The sequence below is a fragment of the Onychomys torridus genome, chromosome 7, assembly GCF_903995425.1.
Source record: "Onychomys torridus chromosome 7, mOncTor1.1, whole genome shotgun sequence".
Classification (NCBI taxonomy): Eukaryota; Metazoa; Chordata; class Mammalia; order Rodentia; family Cricetidae; genus Onychomys; species Onychomys torridus.
This window is the reverse complement of record NC_050449.1, coordinates 84,888,989-84,910,783: the sequence shown is the minus strand read 5'-3', so window position 1 is coordinate 84,910,783 and position 21,795 is coordinate 84,888,989. Positions and strand designations below refer to the sequence as shown.

At 38.5% G+C, this 21,795-nt stretch overlaps 1 protein-coding gene across 4 annotated transcripts in view; it reads right to left on the bottom strand.

Annotated features, from left to right (window-relative positions):
- Positions 1-15,674: 15,674 nt before the first annotated feature.
- Positions 15,675-21,795, bottom strand: part of Plscr5 (phospholipid scramblase family member 5) — a 29,597-nt gene continuing 23,476 nt past the window's right edge. For 2 of the 4 annotated variants that reach the window (XM_036193799.1, XM_036193795.1), the window contains one exon: positions 19,359-20,863. In XM_036193799.1, the coding sequence (XP_036049692.1) occupies positions 20,825-20,863 (39 nt within the window). In that variant the 3' untranslated portion in view covers positions 19,359-20,824. Of the gene's footprint in view, positions 16,496-19,358; positions 20,864-21,795 lie in introns of those variants that run through there. The other 2 variants (XM_036193797.1, XM_036193796.1) reach the window with 2 other exon arrangements.

Here is a 21,795-nt window from a genome sequence, read left to right as displayed (position 1 = left end):
TCCACAGTGACATGCTTCCTCCAACAAGGCCATACCTACTCCAACAAAGCCACACCTCCCAGTATTGCCACTCCTTGTGAGTTTATGAGAGTCAGTTTACATTCAAACTACCACAGCCTTCTTTGGAGGCTGCAACCAGTCATAGAACAGTGAGCAATTTGCCTATGAAGGGGGTTTATGTATTAGTAAATTCACATAGAGAGTCCTATCGTATGGAACGAAAGGATAGAATTATAAAATACATATCACTTTGTTAACAGAAATATATTTTACTTCTCATGTAGCAGAGTTTATTTACAGAATATATCAACTATGTCTTTTCACAATTATTGCCTACATGTTTTTGTCCATTATATTTTATTTTTGGTATTCATTCTGTAAAATATATTTTAATTGTATTACAAAGCAATAACATGTTTCTCATATTTATCATTTTATTGTTTGTAATGGTTGTAAAGGTTTCTTGATAAGGAGCAAACCTTATATTCTGATAGACTAAATGTTTATTTTTTGAAAAAAATCATTTATTTCAAAGTACAACACAAAGTTGTATTTGTTTAGAAATGCTTCAATCTTAAGACTTTGATAGGTGCATTGCAGCTCACATTTAAAAATAAACCTGGTTATAAAAAGTAATATATACTTCAGGTACAAAAGGCACAGAAAATACTTATTATCTTAACCGAATGTTTTTCTATTCACTGAATATTCTGAGGTCTATTCACTGTAGGAGAAAATTCAATCATGACCTGGCAGTCAGCCTACCTGGCATACTTTACTTCTAAATAAGAAGCATGGCACACCACGCTCCTGAGTATTCCCATAAGTCAGAACACTGGGTTCGGAAGTGGCATGAATTGCTGGCAGCTGGCAGCTAGCATGCTAAGGAGTCTGTGCTCTAGTCTCCTTTTTTATACGTCTTCTGATAGAGACCCCTGGTGGTATGAGCGATCACTGTTCAATCTGAGGAAATGTGCTAAGCAATCATAGTGGATAGGCTTCCACTATCTAAGTGGTTGCTCATGTGCAGTAAAACAGACACTGTTCCATGTCACTGTCTCTAGAGTGGCTCACCTCTGTACCCTTTACAAACCCACAGGCATTGTGGTCTTGTGAGGAGGACTCTCTGATAATGATGGCAGATCACATTTCTGTGATCTGTTTAACATTCAATAACTTTACTTTTTAAAAAAAATATCTATTCGGAGCATAAGGCCCTCAAAATATTTTTAAATTCTTAACAATAAAGCTTGGTAATTTAATAAAAATGTTACATGCCAAAAGTTCTGAATCAAAGCAAATTAGTTCCTTAATTGTAATGGCAAATTTGTATGCATACAGGATAGGGGACATGGAAAAAGACATTTTGTGGCAATGTTAAGCAGTGTTTGGAGGTCAGATCAAACCAGAGTTTGTAGATGTTTCTCTGAATGTATAGAATCAAATACAGTGTTATTGTAGCTACATAGAATATCCAAGAGAAATGTTTTCAGATCTTCCCTGTGTGCATCTGGTTTGCAAAGATAAGGCAGTTAGGGAACAGAAAGCAACATTGAAATATATCTCAAGACTATTCTCTGTATCCCCGCCTCCCCAATTTTTACTTTCATGAGGTAATTATGAAAGGGACACATGCAAGGCTATTTTCTTCAAGTTGTGATATTCCAAATCTACCGGGGGTTTCAGGTCTGCCCTATGTCATCAGCTAGATCTCAGTGGAAGAAGAGTCAGATAATGGAGAATTTTCTGTGGCATCAGGTCAATACTTTATGTCACATTCCCTGGAGTGGTTGTGAACAAAACTGAGTTACTGAATGGAATGATGGACTACAAGGCCCACAAGAGCCAAGATGGAGACAACTTTATCAGTTAGTTGAAGAGACTTGTCCAGTTTTGAAGGGCTAAAATGTCTCAGATGTAAAAGATGCCTATTTTTAAGCCCTCTGTGAAGGGTCATTACACGATTTAGATAACTCTACTGAAGTGTGATCCTAATTTGTCTTAATAATAAAAACCTGGAATCAGATATTAATGGTGAAAGCTGAAAGATCAGAGAAGCAAAACAGCAGTCATTTGAAACTTCTTACCTCTGCCAATGCTCAGACCAAATGGGGAAGATCCCGTCTTTACAAATCCTTAGACTGAATTGGCAAGATCCTGTCTCCACTGGCCTTATGTTCCTGTTTCCACCTCCCTAGTGCTGGGATTAAAGGTGTGAGCCACCACCAATTGGCTCTGCTTCTCTTTTAGACGGGTTCAATCTCATGTAGCCCAGGGTGGCTTTGAACTCCTTATCTTCCTGCTTCCTTCTCTCAAGTGCTGGGATTAAGTGATGTGCCATCACTGCCTGGCCTCTATGGTTAATGAGTGGCTAACTCTGTCCTCTGATCTCCAGGCAAGCTTTATTTTTCAGAACACAAACAAAATGTCACACAACACCCTAGTTTGCTCAGAGTGTTACCAGCTAGGATAGTAGAAATTCTAAAGGCCCAGAACAAACTGATGGGTGTAAAGTCAGTGTTGCTTGGGTTGATGGGTCTAAACCACAAGCCGTCTGAGCCATGGTAGTGGAAGGGAGTGTGAAAAATGATAGCTAGCTGAATAGTCGATTTGTTAATGATTTCAATCCTGCTAGGCTTCTGGGTAACCAGCCGTGACTGTTGCCATGGTGGGATCACCACGCTTGCCAGGGAACCAGTCTGTGTTTTTCAATTTGGCCTTGATTTCTTGGGTTTGTCTGAGCATTACTCCCAGAGCTGCTATGGCTATCTATGCTGCTGATGCTACAGGGGCTGTCCAGGGACTCTGCAAGCGCAGAAGAGGGGGCATGGATAATGAGATGTCTGAAGTCCAGCATTGCACTAAGACACTACCTGCCTTGAAAGTTTACAGAGAAAGCGTATACACGTCAACGGTTGAGCCTGAGGTCGGTGATGTTGCAGCACCCCAAGAGCATGGGGTCTCTTCCTCTTCTTACCTTCCAGTGCAATCCAGTTCCCGTCGGCTTTCCTGGGGTTTTTGACAGGACCATGGGCCTAGTCCCGTTAGTATGTGTGCTTTCACTTCTCTGGGGCTTTGGGGTTGGGGATCTGCTTAGCAATGGAGTTTGAGAGAACCTTTGGTTGGGAGATGTCTATGGGGTTTGTTTTCCGTTCTACAAGACTTGATGTCCAATCCACTGATATCTCCCTTACCATTCAGTTAAAAGTCTTTTGCTTGCTTTTGCTTTTTTTTTTTTTTGCTTTACTTCAAAATTAGAAAGAAATGGGAATATTGTCAGAATCAAAATGCAATCAGTGCTGTCAACCTCTTTAGAAAATGAACAGGTAAGAAGAGAATTGAAGGTTTGGAAAGAGAGTTCATAGTCTCAACTGTCTGGGGGCAGCTGCCACAAGCGTGCTCGAATCACTGACTTGCAGAGAGGCCACTCCAGCCTTATGTAAAATCTTAGACAAGGGCACCTGCAGGCAACTGTCGGTTCAACCTTGGATTTATTCTACATTTCCTAACCTCTGTGGCCAAGATATTGTTTTCAAAATATCTGATGTCTTCTTCCTTTTTGTTTTCAGAACCTTCCTCAGGCTTGACTTCTTCAAACACTCCACAGTTCACTAAGACACACTTCTTCCCACTGTGATGCTATTCCCAAATATAGGAGCCTCTGTATGTTTGTTCTGTAATGCTTTGATGAAGACAGGTGCTTTATAAACTCTTAATCAAGATTGTTGCTCCTTTTGTACATCTGTGGCCCAGCAGTGGAGTGGCCCTGTGCCTGTGTTCCTGGAGGGCCTGTGGTGGCCCTGGAATACCATCATTGGTCCCTGCATTTCATCTTATCTCCTGGGGCTTCCCTCTTCTCTTCTTGCTAAGCTTACGTTGAAATAAGTTTCTAATTCCTGGTGAAGGCCAAATGGCAGGATAACCTGTAATAGCCGAGTAAATCCAGACAGGTCACAAGGTAAGACAGGAAGCCAGCCCTCCAGGATAAATTATTATTATTATTATTATTATTATTATTATTATTATTATTATTATTATTTGGCATATGTGCATCATTCTTACTGCTGGATTCCATATAGACAATCCTTTCCAGCATACCTTGACCATATACTTCCTTTCTGTTTTCTGTCTTTACCATGATTTCCTCTTGTCATCTTCCTACCATCTCCTATTCCTTAGTCTCTCTTCTGCATTTATGTCAAATTGTGTGTATGTGTGTGTGTAGCTTATGTGTACAGAGAATTATAGGATGCACAAATAAGAGAAAACATGGAATATTTGCCTTTCTGTGTCTTACTCATTTTGATTGAAGTGATGACCCATAGCTTAAGCATTCTTTTGTTTTTCCAATAACTCCCTTCTCAGAACATGTATAGTCCTGCCTACCACAACACCTGTCACTGCAGCTCCAGGGGATCCAAGGATACCCTCTTCTGGCCTCTGTGGGGAACCTCACATGTGTGGTGCACACTAACATAGTCAAACACACATACCACAAATAAGAAAAAAATTAATTAAATATTTATGTTTCCAGTTGCATTAATTTCTTAGCAAGCAGTAGCATTTTGTTCATATTTTTTTTTCTAAATAAAACTCTATCATGAGGGCTAGAGAGATGGCTCAGAGGTTAAGAGCACTGGCTAGAGGTCCTGAGTTCAATTCTCAGCAACCACATGGTGGTTCATGACCATCTATAATGAGATCTGGTGCCCTCTTCTGGCCTTCAGGCAACATGCAGGCAAAACATTGCATACATAATAAACAAACAAACAAACAAATAAAACCATTAAAAAACCCCTGTAGTAGGAATCTTAAAAGGTCTTATTAATAAACCAAACCCGAGGCCAGTTATTGGGGTGAGTACTGGAAGATCAGAGAAGCAGAACAAGCCACAGCTATCTCACCTTGCTAGTTCCTCAGGTGATCCTGTTTCCTCAGGCTGGAAGCTTCTGAGTCCTCATCCCAATGGCTTTCAGCTGAACTGTCTTGCTCCAAAGCCTGAATGCTTAACCAACCAAATGCTTAACTAACTACGTGCTTTTTCTTCTTTAGTTCCTGGTCCTCACGCCTTATATACCTTTTTCTTTCTGCCCCCATTCCCTGGGATTAAAGGCGTGGGTCACCATGCTTAGCTGTTTCTAAAGTGGCCTTGAACTCAGAGATCTGGCTAGCTCTGCCTCCCAAGTGCTGGGATTAAAGGTGTGTACCACCACCGCCCAACTTCTGTTGTGGCTTACTCTTCCCATTTTCTAGCCACCATTTCTGGCTCTGTTCTAGTGGCTGTCTGTTCTCTGACCCCAGATATGTTTATTTTGGGGAACACACAATATTTCAGGGAACATAATACCCACCACAAACCCCTCTATCATGAATATATATCATCTTTTCTTTATACATTCTTCTGTTCATGACATTTTCAAAGCATGTACATATTTCCATATTTTCATTTGTTTCAGATATAGTAAAATTACTACTTAAAAGAATTAATAGTTTTTGTAAATTTTTCTGATACTCTTGAATCATTTATATGGATTACACATTTAAAAGTTTTATATTTTCATAAATAAAATGGGAAAAGCATAGCCTCTGACTTCTCTTTTTCTAATATACAAATAGGGCTACCTTTTCTTGCTTTTGGCACATTTACTAAGCAAACACATCAGCAAGAGATAATATAAAAGATGTCTCATCTACATGCCTTTGCCCAATCTCTCCTTTCTTTTTTATTATTGTTATTTTATTGCTAATATTTATCTCTGTTTAAGAACTAGAAGATCAGAGGTTGAGAGGGGAGGGGTAAATAATACTTAGGATGTTTGTAAAAGACAGAAGGACTCATTATTTTATACTAACCTAAAATGTGTATGTGTGTGTGTGCGCGCGCACACGCGTGCACATGTGTGTGCGCACACACACACAAATGGGAAGGGAGAAATGATACAATGTACTCTGAGAGTCATAGACTATCTAACAAAAATACCAGTGTTAGGCCTGAGAAACCTCCTTTTGAGGTTGGTCATGGGAATCTAAGAGACTTACAAGACAACATAGACTATTCCTGTTGCCCTTGCATGCCTCCTGGAAGTTGAAGGCAACTTTAGACATGGGGCTTTTGAACAATTCAGCTGAATCTGACCCCAATGCCTCCTCCATGAGGACTATCTTTAATAGTACTGGAAGGTGCTATGTAAGTTGGCAAAGGAAGAAACCATTAAACAGTCCTACCCAGCTTTGATGCCTATAAACCACAGTTATGATCTGCATGGCAAGATATTCCTAAGGAATTCCAAGGAATTGTGTTAGTTATTTTGGTGCTCTTACCCCGTGAGGAACACGTCCCAAACACAACAAATCCACAGAAGAGCTGTTTATTAATATAGGATAGAAGTGACGGGACAGGCCTGTGAGAAACACACACGTGGTCAAGAGAAAAGGAAGAGAGAAGAAGAGAAGAGACTGGTGCAAAATGGTGCTGGCTTTTTAAAGAGTGGGTCGCGCATGCGTACAAGAACGCATGTGGCTACTCTACGCATGTGCATAGATTACATGGCTGGGCGCGCTTTACACAAACATGCAAAGGCACGGAGTCCTAGTCACGTGAGATGTTTTGACCCAGAAATGGCTATTTTGAACCGGAAATAACTAGGCGGTCCACCAGGCAAGCCCAACCGTGTGGGCATGTTGTGACTTCCTATCAAATTGTACTTAAAGTTTGCCTAACAGGAGGCAAATTATACCTGGTCCTGTAAACCTAACCAACTGTGTGTGGCTAGTAAGGTCATGGAACTTAGAAGACAACTTATTACTGACACTTTCCTTAATCATTGAAATTCCTAAGTACATTATAATCTTTATTCCTAGAGATTAAGTGTAGGTCTTATGCCTCATCAATAAAGCTTCTTTCTATAACAGAAGGAGAACATTACAGATAGCACAACTGGGCAAATTACAGATAAAAACTGACCTTGGGGTGCCCAGCACCAATTGATATGCCTACAACTCAAACTCTACTACCTAAGGCTCAGGGAACATTGCAAAAGAGAGGGCAGAAATGTAAAAGCCAGAGGATGGGAAGTCTGCTGTGAAATAGTCTTTGGTATATGACAGGAAGATGTACCCACAAAATCTCAGCAATATGGCTGCCTGAGCAAGACCTGAACAAGGACAACACCAGCTGATGTGCCACTGTGGATGTGGGAAATCTCATGGGGGTTCACCCCAAAACAATCAGCTACAAACATTTACAACTGCTGAGAGAGGGAAAAATTGGCCTTCCACAGGGATGAGCCCCCTAAGTGATTATCCATTACCAGGTGGTTAACTATAAAGACATATACATGTAAGTAACACTAAAAGGACTCAGAGGTTGTACAGATGTATGTATGTGTGTGTGTGTGTATATGAAAAATACTATAATTTTGAGAGGGAGATGGAGACGCATAGGAGAGGTTGGTGAGAGGAGAGGGAGGGAGACATTTCTGTAGTTATTTTTAATTAATTCCCATACAATTTGGAAAATTGTGCTGGAGAAACAGCTCAGCAGGAAGAATATGTCCTACTTTTGCAGAGAACCGGAGTTCAATCTTCAGCATCCACTTTGGGTGGCTCACAACAGCCTGCTAACTGGGCTCTAGAGGATCCACATCTCTGGCTACCTCAAGGACTGTAATCATATGCACACTCCCACAGACAGACAGACAGACAGACATCCCCCCACTAATTAAAAATAAAGCTAATATTGGAAAAATATGTAGACTTTGCTCATTGTGTTACTTATTAGACCATTTCTTAGAAATTGAGCCTAAGCTATAAATTAAAAACAAATATTTAAACTTTGAATTTTGATCCTAGATTATCAGTCATACTGTATATATAGTGTTTGTTTTCATGAGTTCTTCCTTTCCTTTAATTTTATGGCCTCCTGGTCTCCCTTAATGAATATAAAAATGTCTCCACTTTTTCGTTGTTCAGCAGAATGTTGTTTTCAATGTTTTATTCTCTTCCTTTTCCCACTTATATTTGTTTCTTCTTTGGAACAACAGACTGAGAGATAAAGATTTAGTTGAGCAAGATCTTGATCTCTGTTTTCTCTCTCATACACACACACACACACACACACACACACACACACACACACACAAATATATGTAATGTGTGTGTCTATATGTGTGAATGTGTACATGTGTGTATGTCTTTATATGTATTTATGTATGTATGTGTGTTAGTCAGTGTTCTCTAAAGGAGCAGAACTGATAGAATGAACTAATATACATATGTATATAACTGGCATAATTATGCAGAAAAAGGATTTATTAGAGTGGATTGCAGGCTGTGGTCCAAATAGGCCACCAATGGCTGTCTCCTTATAGTTAGTTCCTCAGTCTATGAGACACCAGATGTCTCAGCAGCCAAGGTCTGGCACTGATGTCCCAGGGAAGTCCTAGACAGCTAGCTACCTGTGTTCAGTATATGTTGGAATCCCAAAGACATAGATTCTAATACCAGCAAAGGGGAGCCTTGGGAACAGGATAGACAGACTTTCTAGCCAGAGTAGGGGCAAGCAGGCAAAAAACAAAGCCCTCCTTCTTTTATGTCCTTTAAGTGAGCTGCCACCAGAGGGTGTTGTCCAGATTTAGGGTAGGTCTTCTGATCTCACATAATCTAGGTTTAGGGTAGATCTTATACTTCAAGTAATCCAAAGAAGAAAAGTCCCTCACAGGTGTGCCCTGATGTTTGAGTTTTAATTAATTCCAGATGCAGTCAGGTTGACAACAAAATTAGTCACCATAGGTACATAAGTGTGTGTGTTTGTGTGTGTTTGTGTGTGTGTGCATGTGTGTACATGTAAATGCATGTGAATGTATATATATGCATGTGTATGTGTTTGTACAGGCGTATATGTGTATATATGTGTGTACATAGATATTATAATAGTACTTAGTATTTAAGAATTGAAGGGCTGGAGAGATGGCTCAGAGGTTAAGAGCACTGACTGCTCTTCCAGAGGTCCTGAGTTCAAATACCAGCAACCACATGGTGGCTCACAACCATCTGTAGTGAGATCTGGTACCCTCTTCTGACCTGTAGTCATACATGCTCTATACAAAGTAAATAAATAAATCTTAAAAAAAAATTATAAAGAATTGAAGCCTGGCAGTGGTGGCCCATGCCTTTAATTCCAGAACTTAGGAAGCAAAGGCAATATCTTTATGTGTTCCAGGCCAGCCTGGACTACAGAGAATCTTCCAGGACAGCCAGAAACACAGAAAAACCCTGTCACAAAAACAAAACAAAAACCACCCAACAAACCAAAAAACAAAAAAAGAAGACTATTGATGCCATTTTCTATAAGGCATGTTTGTTTTTCTGTTAGATGGAGCAAAGCTGAAGATGCAATTGTTTTTAGAGTAGGCTAAGGCCTTGAGAGTAGAGGTATTGGGCTGTCTTCCTTTTAATCACAGTACACACATTTTATGTGGTTCGCAGATGAATGCATAGCCATGTTTCTGTTATTCCAAACAGGAAATTTGACCTTTTCATGTTATTTATTCACTTCTTTCTCTCTGTATGTCATGTATACAAAGACTACAGCTAGCTTTTTAAGTTAATTTTGACAAGATGCAGTCTGAAAATGCATTAGCCAACCAAAATACACATTTGTTCTTAGCCAGAGGGTCAAGAAACTATTGCGAAGTATGTGTTCTGAAGTTGTCTAAATTCTCAGAGTTCTCCTCTAAGTGTTCTGAGAGATTGTGAGAGCCATTAGCTCTCTTGTGGCACTGAGACTCATGCCAAGAATCCCCAAGACATGTCTTCCTATCTGTGACCCTGTGTCAATTTCTTCTGAGTTTGGTGGACAAGAATCTTCCTAGGTTGAATGGGCAAGCTTTGAATCTTTGGCCTCATTTTGCCAACTCAAGTTCAGAAATTTAGCTCCAGGAATTTCCCCCCAAAACAAGCAAGCACCAAAAAACCCCAACAAAACCCAAGCTACATAAACTTTTTTTCTGAAATTAGATCTGGGATCTTAATATTTGTGTGAGATCTTTCTAGCCAGACTGTTACAAGATCTAACCCATGCTTGCTCAAGTGTGAATTACACATTTAAATACTTTGTAGCATACCTGGGTCTTGCCTGTTGTTTTGTTAAATGTGTAGCTGAGGAAATTGAATATTTCCTTTAGGTGGTTTACTTCTACAACAAGCAATTTAGATCCCACCTCCCTCCACACACTTTTCTACTCTCTTCCCTCTGTCCCCACCTCTTCCACCCCTTTTCTATGGTTTTTTTTTTTTTTAATGGTTTTGCAAGCAAATCATGGTTCTGAACATTTATACAAATCAGCTTGCTTTAGTCTCTTATGTGTTGTAGATTCTTCCCATCCTTTATATTTATGTGTACGTGTATGTTCATTTTTTTTTTCTAGAGAGTTTGTGTCTGTGTGGCTCTAGTATATGGTGGAACTTTCTCTGTAGACCAGGCTATCTTTGCACTCAGAGATCTGCTTGTTCTGCCTCCCAAGTGCTAGCATTAAATGTGTGCATCACCACTATCTTTATGTTTTATCACTTTCCAACCCAACATAAACCAGAATAAAATTGCTTAACTTCCTGTTAATTCTTAATTTCTAAGTGTTCTATATATAAGGGAGGGCTCTACCTGCTCACCTCCAGTGTCACAGGTGACTGAGACCCTCTGAGTTCCTTTGAGATCCAGCTCAGGATATCATTGTCTGCAGAAGTGCTGTGGAATACAGGGAGGTTTCTAGGACAAGAGATGATATCACTACTAGTATTATTAATCTGCAATTATTTGTTGTATCTGAAATGCAAGTAAAGGAAATAAACTAAGAATCTTCATACAGATCCCAGTGTCATGAATCCACTAAAACTCTATTCACTGATGCTTTAGAATGAAAAACGTGGAGTATGGACTCAAACTAAATTTACATTTTTCTCAGCATTGTGTAGGTAGTTGCTATTGCTCATTATAGAATTTTCAGGTAGACCTTTCTTTTAAAAGTATACAGTGACCAAGAAAACAGGTGCAGAAATTGAAATTCAACTAGTCTGCACGAAGGCCTGGACACTGGTATTTAAGGAAACATTTAACCATGTGATTAAATACACACTGGGTTGAAAATCGCCTGTCCAGGATAGAGTGATTTCTGTCTATTTTAGTTCCCTCTTCTCTTCTGACACTACAGCCAGTTCTGCATGGTGTACACACATCATGGTTTTGTGCTCATACTAGTTCACGATCTTAAAAGCTTATTTTTAGCATCTATTCACAGCAGACTTCCTAATTCTGGCTTGATGACTGAATCACAGTAGGGGAGAGATCTGACCTGATGCAGGAGTTACCCCATTATGATGCCATAGACATGGCCATCCTGCATAGGCTTCCTGCAAAATTCTCAGGCACTTTAGATTTTTGTTTGAGGCTGTTTAAGTCTTAGTGACAAACAGAAATCAGATTTTGGGACCTAATTCTAGTTTTATGCTCAAAAATTTTTTTTTTCTTTTTTAACACAGTCTTGCTATGGTGTTCAGGCTGCCTTGGTATTTACTCACTATGTGTAAGAGGCTGGCCTTGAACTTTCTGCAGTTTTCCTGCCTCACAGTCTCTAGTCCTGGCATCACAGGAGTGAGTCATCACACCCAGCTCCTAAGCTTGATCTTGGTGATTGTTCTCACTTCACTTGTTGGACTAACACTTGTCAGTTTTTAAGGCAAAAAAAAAAAAAAAAAGGAATATATGCGGTTACGAAGTTGATTGAAATTGCATTCTGTCTAGTCCCTGAAAGCAGAAAGGACAAAACCTTCATGGTATGCATCATGCAGCTGGAAAAATAGTCTGGTTCTCTGTTGATAAGGAAATGAACATCAAAGTTCACCGCTTTCTGGTGAAACCTGCATGCTTTCCCAGATTACAGAAAGCACAAAGAGAATTGCTAATAGAAATGTGCTTTTCCCAGATTCCTCTTGGTTTGCTACATTGTGTCCATGATAATGTGAACTGTTGCTGCCATCTGCAGCATGGAAGAATTATTAAAAACATTCCCTGTGCCTACCTTACATTATTGCATTTTAAATACATGGTGCTGTTTTAAAAGTAAGAGCTTTAATTTGTTTCCCTCTTTCTCTGTGTCTTCTTTTGCTGCCATTCATGGTACTTGAGAATGAAGTATTGGTAGTGAAATACTCAGTTTATATTTACTGATTATTTGGTTATGCTAAATTAATTTTGAAAGGCAATGAGTTCGTAAACTTAAGGGGCATTCATAACTTATTGACATCAGGAATGATTCTTCAAGTCTACCACCATCGGCTAAATATAAATATTAAACTTGTCCAAAGTTTTTAATCAAGAGGGCTTTTCCAGCTTATGCACAGGCTGCTTCTTCCAGTTGATGGGGGAGTCGTGCCAAAGCCCACTGCTAGTGCGACACTGCGAACACACTGCTGGCCGAGGGGAGCGTCTAAGTTCATTGTTCCTGTTCCTTTTCCAGATAAGAACGGCTGACGGAGTTGAAGAGACACCGCTTATTTCAAGGAAATGAAGCCGCTCTTTCCCTGCACGTCCGGATTGTTGTTTTATGTGTTTAAAAGCGCCCCCCCCCCCATTTTCCGCCCACTCATAGTCTCATCCTAGAAAGTAGGCACAAGCTTATCAGGTCTGTAAAATCGAGCAGGTTACTTTACATCCACTTCTGAGATTGATTTCTTCACTCAAACCTGTGAGCTTATAATAATTATTTTTTATTTTAAATCAAAATTGGAAGAGAAATGTGTAAAAAGCCTAGTCTTTTATTCTAAAATATTCATTAATGCTAGCTTTTATGCATTAAAAAAAAGATTTATTTATTATGTATATAGGTTTCTGCCTGCACGTATCCCTGCAGGCCAGAAGAGGGCGCCATATCTGGCCAGAAAAAGAGGGCACCAGATCTCATTACAGATGGTTGTGGACCACCAAGTGTTTGTAGGGAATTGAACTCAGGACCTCTGGGAGAGCAGCTACCGCTCTTAACCTCTGGGCCATCTCTCCAGCCTGCTTTTATACATCTATGAAACATTTTCATCATGTTTTAATTTTGTTTTAGGCAAGGTACCAAATTTTAAAGTTTTAAATCTCTTATAATTCCAGTGTAGGTGATCTTTCAAAAACAGATATTTATAAACAGAAAATTCCCAGAAAGTGAATTTTGATATTACTATGGTACCAATAATAAAGGTCAGCCAGAAAGCAATGGCTCAGTACACAAAACCCACTGTATTTTCCTCCTTTTCTTTAAAGGGATTTCAGTCAATTTAATTTTTATTTATATGTGCAATATCTAGCTCTCTAAATGCAACTTCTAGTGGGTTAAGGGCTGACAACCTGTCAGAGGCAGTGACTCCTAGTGGTTTGTTCCCCTCATTTTGTTCCTCACATCATGTCTTTGTGCTGTTCTCTTGAGCTGAAGTGTAATTCCACATATCATCTGTAGTTAAAAAGAGCCACAGTACACAAGACACATGATTGAATACAGTCTTAATTTGATTTCAGTGGAAAAAAGTCATATAATAAGAAGCACACAAAATTTATGTAAGTTTTTAGATAATTTTTATTTAAGAGCATTATTTTTTTTCTTTCAAGATACACCATAGGTTCTGAAAACAAGTTGTGAAACTTCTTGACCTTACCCTAGGACCTTGCACACATGCGCGCGCGCACACACACACACACACACACACACACACACACACACACGTAAAATTGTTGACCCTGCTCTGCTTAGCCACCTGATTCCTGAACCTTGACTAAGCAGCCACATAGACAACAACTCTTGATAAGAATAAGACCCTTTGGGTCTCCCTACACCCATACCACTGCCCTGGAGAGTAGCCAAGCAACCACAAATGTAGCTCCAAGTAGAAAGACATCCTTGGACTCGCTCAGCACCATCCTTACTAAGACTTAGTATAAGCAGATGCACCCAAAGTCAATAGTGGTCAGATACCTCAGTCCCACCAACTGCTTATCCTAGGTCCTTGCCCAAGGAACTCTAATGTGTCCACCAAAGATATAAAACAGAACCCTACGTTATCTGGCCCCAGTTTTTGCCCAAATAGATTTACATGAAGCCAGTGGAGACCCCAGGGACTCTATTAGCCTCTGAAGTCAAATCACCCTAGCCTCTCCACTTACAAACAACATTGAAGGACCAAAAGACTGAATTTCAAGCACCCCCTACCTTCTCTAAAACAAGATAAGTTAGGATAACAGCAAAAAGAGAATGAACCCATGACCTAGCTCAGGCAAGCAAGAAACTCATCAACAACCTAACTCTAGTTTCCCAGGCCCCTCTATAAAGACACAAGTAATATATTGATGGTTGAAAAATCAAGACAGTATATCCCCTAAAAGATGATCAATCTCAGAGCAATATTCCTCAACATGACAATGTAGATCAAACTCAAGATGCAGGTTTTAGAGAACAATTATAAACATGTTCAAAGAGTTCAAGTTCAATGAGGACATGAGTAAACACCTGAGTGAATCTGAAGAGGATAAACTCTGGTTGCGTTCAAGAAAACACAAACAAATGGCTGAATATACAATAAAGACAATTCAAGATACGAAGCGTGAATCCAGTAAACAGAAATACAGAAGAAAACCTAAATTGAAATTTACTTGATATGAAAAATTCAGTAAGTTAATTAAAAAGTATCAGTGGAAAACCTCACCAACAGAATGGATTATGAAGAATATCATGGCTGGAAGATAAGGCAAAAAAAATATGATCATGCAATTAAAAAGGGGGTAATTTTTAAGAAGAACTTCATCAATGTAATATGCAGCATCCTTGGGATGATACTAATTACAGGATTAAAAGATGAGGGGAAAGTCCTGGTCAACACATACAACATATCTTCAAAAAATTAATGGAATAAAATTATCTAAGTCTGGGGAAATCAATGCCCTTATAGGTGTAAGAAGCCCACACAACACCAAATGGGACCAGGAAAAAAATATTCCTACACCATATTATAATGAAAACATTAAATATATAGAACAAATAAAGAGTATTGAAAGCTACAAGAGAGAAGAGGCAAGTCACATACATGGGCAAATCTATCATAATAGCAATATTTTTTTTTCCCAATGGAAACTTTAAAAGTCAGAAGAGCTTATAGCAATGTTCTTTAAGTCCTAAGATCACATAAGTCAACTAGACTGCTACAGTTGGCAAAACTATCTGTCATATTGAAGGGAGAAGAAGAATTTACTGAAGTTAAAAGCCAGCCAAAAGAATTCATCTCCACAAAGCATTCCTGCAGAGACTACTGAAAGGGATTCTTCAGAGTGAAGGAAAGGGTAACCATATCCAAGAAGTTGCAAAAAGAAAACTAAAAATGTTACAATAACAAGTGTGCAAATTAGAACTAAGAAACAATGACAGCAATCAATGTAAAACTTTCAATAATAACTTTTAATATTAATGGCCTCAACTCCCCTATCAAAAGATATAGGCTAACCTATTGGATTTAAAGACATGAGCCACAGTGTGCTGGGCCCTGCTGACTCCCCATGGGAGACCTTGATTAGGGGATGTGGGCTGGCTTGGGAGGGAGGTTAGGGGGTGGGAAGAGGGAAGAGATGGGATCTGTGGGTGGTATGTAGTAGAGTGAGTAGAAAAATTTCTTAATAAAGAAAAATGAAAAAAAAAATAGACATGAGCCACCTTTTTGTCTACAGGAAACATATTTTACCTTGAAGTATAGACACTACTTTATATAAAAAGGATGGGAAAAAGTATTTCAAAACAAATGGAACAAGAAAACAAACAGGCATTGCAATGCTAGAATCTTATAAAATAAAGGAAAAAAAACTAATCAGTAGAGATAAAAGTCATTTCATTCAGATCAAAGGAATAATCCACCAAGAGGAAATTGCATTCTTAAACATACATGGACCAAAATCAAGTGCATCCAGTTTCATAAAACAGATACTACTAGGCAGAATGCTACATATTAATCTCAATACAGCATTAAATAACATCAGCACTCCACTTTCACTAATTGATAGCTCATCCAGACAGATTTAAAAAGAGAAATCCCATATTAAATGACACCAGAAACTGAATGTATTCAATGAATACCTCTAGAATATTTTACCCAAATGCTACAGTGTATACATTCTTCTAGGTAGTTCATGGAAATTCTCTAAAATAGACCATTTATTGGGACACAAAGTAAATTTCAACTAATGAAGGAAAATTTTAATAATTCTTTGTATGCTATCTGTCCACAATGGAATAAATCTTGACATCCACAGCAAAATAAGCTTTAAAAAGACACAAGCTCATGGAAATTAAACAATACCCGATTAAAAGAGGAATGAGTCATTAAAGAAATAAAGGCACAGAGAAACTAATCTGGAACTGAGATGGAAGATTTCTCCCTGGTGGTTAAATTTCATACCTCTAGAAGTTGTCATGCATGCTGCCTGGGAGAGAAAAGACACGAGTCATTGTAAACTCTACAAATTATTTGTAAACTTTACAAACTACAGTACCTGTCTGCCAGGCAAGATGTGCCTAATTATGCAATAGTGGCATGACTCTTATGGGAGTAACCAGCTGCTCTCTGATTGCAGTCCACTGGACAGACTCTGTTTTTGCTATTGCAAATTCTAGTAAAAAATAACTCCATGCCTGAGAATAACTGACTAATGCTGCTTAGTTAAATAGACCCAGTGCCAAACTGCCTTCTAATTATTCATGTTTATAAACATAGGTTAATGTTACTTTCAGCCTTAATCAGAGAAGCCTCTCTGTGGTGAAAGGCAGTGAATGCAAAGACACACACGACTGATCAAGAAGCTGAGAAGGAGTGAATGTTCAATGCCTAGCCATAAACAAGACATTGATATCACCTTCTCAGGAAGATATGGAAAGAATGTAGGAGCTGGAAGAAAGTTCTGAAAAAGGACTAGAGTGTGCCATGACACAGCCATTCCAATAAGGAACTCAGTATAACCATGTTTGCTTATATTGTATCTGCACAAAAGTGGACCTGTCAACAATCAATCATGGATAAAGGAGGGTCATAGGGTCCTATTCACCCTACTGAATTAGTTAGTGTTCATTGATAGACTGTGGTAATAATTACCATCAGTTGTGTAACTACAGTGACTCAACCAGGCTCTAATACACAGTTCCAAACACAGTCACACAGATGACCCTGGTTATAAACACATCAGATCTCAAGACAAATCATAAACACAGAATATGGTAGAAGGGTCTGTAAAGAGAAGATGAAATTGATGGGGGAGACAAGTGAGGGTTAGCCTAGAGAGTAATCAATGCATTGTGCGTATGTACAGAATGGTTAAAATACAAATATAATAAATTTAAAATGTAATAAGAAAGGATTAAGAATCAAATTTTAGGGGCTGAAGACAGCTCAGTTTTTGCTGTGCAAACATGAAGACGTGAATCCAATTTTTAGCATTCCACATTAAAAACTATACATAGTGGAAGGCAATTGTAATGCTATTGCTAAGGGAGCAGAAAGAGTTGGTGACCCAGGGCTCACTGGACAGCAAGCTTAGTCTAATTTGTGACCTCCAGGTTCACAACTGAGAGAGACCCTGTGTCAAAAACTGGACAGCTTCTAAAAAAAAAAAAAAATCCCAAGGTTGGCCTTTTGCCTCCCTTATACATACTGAAAAACAACAAAAACAAAAGAAAATCCCACAAAAGAAAACAAAAATTCAAATTTCATGGAAAGGAAAAAATATGTAACTTGAAAAGTTAAATATTATAAATAATAATTCAAAACCCTCCAATTTTAACAGAGACATAATGGCATAGAATTCCTGAAATAGTCATGTTGATGGACTGGAGAGGTTAAGAGCACTTGCTGCTCTTCCGGAGGACCTGAGTTCAACTCCAAACACCCATATAGCAGCTCACAACAATATGTGACTTCAGTTCCATGGAATCTGATGCTCTCTTCTGGTCTCTACAGGCATCAGGCACTTAAGTGGTGCACAGATATACATATAGGAAAAAGACCAATGCACAAAAAGTAATAAAGTAAATAAAAATAGTAATGCTGTCAAGTTATGAAAGCATTGAAAGTTTGTTATTTTGGTAGTAAAAATTACAAATATAAAAACCTGTATGTGTACTAACTGAGGCTAGCTCAAGTGAGTCAGAATTTTAGTGAGCCGTTCATATGTCACTTGGTTTTTCAGATTGTTGAGCAAATATTCTCCCTTCTCTTTTTAGCTTTATTTTTCACCTTCAGGTCCTCGTGATCAAACCCAGATCCTTGCCTGTGCTAGGGGAGTGCTTTATCCCCTTTAGTATCCTGTGACTGCATCTCCCTATCCATCATGATAACTGTTTTGGTGATTGACCTGGCTCCTCTTGAGTGTTCTGTAATACACTGACCTCAAACTTCAGATTTTCTTGTTTTCCAAGTACCAAGATTATAGGCACACATCACTGCACCAATTAAAACTTCTCATTCATAGAGACATACTGGTGATACTGGGAAGCTTTTAGTATTTTGTTTCAAGATTTTATGGTTCACAAAGAATACTTTGTTAATACCTATTGCCATTGTATTGCCTCTTGATTACTACACTCATGTCACAGTTTTCCTGTGTTTATCAAGCTTGCCCAGCTTGTTTAACTCAGAGACTTCCCACTTTCTTTTTCAATTGCCAAGAATTCTCTTTTCTGAATGCCCTTATCTCTCGCTGTTTTCTTTTCCCTTTCATTCAGATTAACAGCTCTGTGTATGTCTGTTTTATTTATCCTGAATAACTTTTCTTCCTGGGTCTGGAAATAACAAAACTCTTGCGCTTTTAAGAGAGAACTGATTAATAACTTATCATTGTGGTGATATTTCATTTGTGCTGTAACAAATAAAGCTTGCCTGGGGATCACAGGACAAAGCCAGCCACTATATTAAACATAAGTGCCAGGCAGTAGTTGCACACACCTTTAATCCTAGCATTCAGGAGGCAAAGATTCATCAAGATCTCTGTGAGTTCAAGTCCACACTGGGAACAGAGCCAGGCATGGTGGCGCATGCCTTTAATCCCAGCACTAGTTAACCATAGAGGTCTGGAGTTCTGTACAGACAGACAGAAAGTGATAGAGCTAGGCGGAAAGAGGAAGTGATATAGTTGAGCAGAGAGAGGAAGTAAGATGGCAGGGCACAGAAAGGTATTAAAGCATGAGTAAACAGGAAGTAGCTCTCTTGAGGCTGAGGATTTCATAGAGGTAAGAATGTGGCTGGCTTGTTCTGTTTCTTTGATCTTTCAGCTTTCACTCCAATATCTGGCTCTGGGTTTTTTATTAATAAGACCATTTAGCAATTCGTGTTACTTATCATGCCAATGGATAACAATTAAAAGTAGCATTAAACTTATTGAATCAAACAAAGACTAATTTTTGCAAAAGTATGTACATCTGCAAGACAATGTGAGATATCTTTCATAAAATCACTGAGCATCAGATACTGCATACCAGCTTCAGTTCAATTAAGACATTTCTTTTAATTTCCTTTGTTTTTATTTTTGGGCTTGTGGGGTTCAGATGGAGCATGATTTTGCAGCCCAGTATGGCCTTGACCTCAGGTGGTGGTTTGGATGAGAATGTCTCTCATGTATGCTAAGGTTTGGTTCCCAACTGAGGCCCTGTTTGGTAATGTTCAGGAGGTGGAGGCTGGCTGGAGGGCTTTGGAAACATATGGACAAATAGGGGATAGGAATCAGGAGGGCTACCCAGTATCATGGGGATTCTGAATCAGTCACATTACTATGCTTCCTTCCCTCTGCACTGCTGCATGGATTCAGGTTGGACTCCTTTGGTTTTGTGTGTTTGTTTTCAATTCCAGAGTTGTCTACTTTTCATTTTGAAGTCTCAGGTCTTTTAACTGGCAGCAACTTCATAGCAGTGAGATAAAATCCTGATTGATAATACTGCTTTTGCTAATTTAGAGTTTATTTGTATGGCTATTTAAATCTTTGGAACACTTCTGCTCCATGCTTTAGTTAATTGCCTTATAGAATATAATTGTGCTTCTGCTACTTCAAGAAATAGAAGCTATCTATCTTCCTCCAGATCTTTACACATATTATATATCTATCTCCATCTTTTCCAATATAAATAAAATACATTTACTAAAATAAGAAAATTAACATAGTCTGGGGGGTATGAGTTTCTCTCTCAAAAAATGTGGAAAGATGCATTATAAAATAGTGATTACAATGTAATTTGTTAAGACTACATGAGAAAATTTAAAAAAAATTAAGAAAGTCAAAAGGAACTACTTTTGAAAAGATATTTTAGAAATTCAAGCCTTTTGATTAGTAACCACCCTTAGTACCAGAAACACTTCAAAGTGTTCTCTAAACACTGAATTCCCATCAGTGATGCTGCAAGCCTTAGCGCTCATCTTTCATGCTTACCATTGCAGTAACTTCAAAAGGATGAAAAGAGAATGATAATCTCTCAAAGTAACCTTGTACTCATGCTTAGTAATTGCGTATTTAGCTATCATGCATTCACAACCAGGTAATGGTCTCATTACACTGTGTTTTAATAAATATAATAATTAACATTTAGTTATAAAAATTCAAATACTAAAACCATTCAGAAATTAAATTCAGAGCCCAAGGGACATCTAGAAGAAAATGAAAAAGAATTAGATAGTGTCAAACATAGACATCTTCAAAGGAAGGAGACCATTTAAACTTGTCTTTTACTTACTGAAATGTGCTCTGCATATTTTATTGTTTTCGTCATCATGCTTGTTATAATCCAGCAAGTGAGTGTTCAAAGAACATAAAATCCTACAAATAAATAAACTGAATATGAATGTATGTATAAAAGAGGCAGCAACAATTAGGATCAAGAGCTTGACATGCCAGCTTTAATTATGTGAAGCAAAGATGTTCCTTGTGGTGTCTCAGCAATGCATGACTTATTGGAAGATGAAAAACTACAATATTTTAAGGTTCATGATTCTCACATGCTGAATTTTCATCATGTAAGGAAGTTAAACCCTTACCTAAGTAATCCCAATATCTCCAATCAAAATTTTGGGGGTGATCAAGACTGTATATTTCAATTGTAAACATAATAAGGTAGAGGAAGAAGTGACAGCAAGAATCACCTTTGAAGTGTTTATAATTTATCTTAGAGACACTCATTAGGGGCTGTCTCAAAACGTATACTGGCACAGTTCCAAAGGTATCATAAAGTTATGATTTAACAAGAAGTGGGTGAGAATCCTTCCTGTTGTCAGTTAAGTATGTGTCTCTCTTAGTTGCTGGAGTATTACCCATTTATATAACTGGGGGACTTTCTAGATCAGTCTTCATTTGAGTTTATTGAGCACAGAGAACTCATTAGCTGTCATGTTCAAGAGCTGGCCCTGATGCACCCAGGGGAAAGCTAGGAGTCTGCAAGCTTTCTTGCCATGCAGAGATTGTACAATGTGTTACATATTGAATGGGATCTAAGCAGCCTGCCCATATCACATTAATCTCTCAAAGTAATGTGAACCAGGCACAGGAAATACACTTGTCAATGCACAAATATTTAGAAGTCTTTGGGAAATGAACAAAAAGAAAAATCAGCGTGGTTTAAGATCCAGAAAAAATATTTTGTTTACCAGGACCATTTTGTCACCAGCCTGTCTGCAAAGTAGTTTAATAGAGGACATCACAGATGGACTGTTTTTAATATGAAAATTAACTGAACAACTTTATCAGGAAGATCT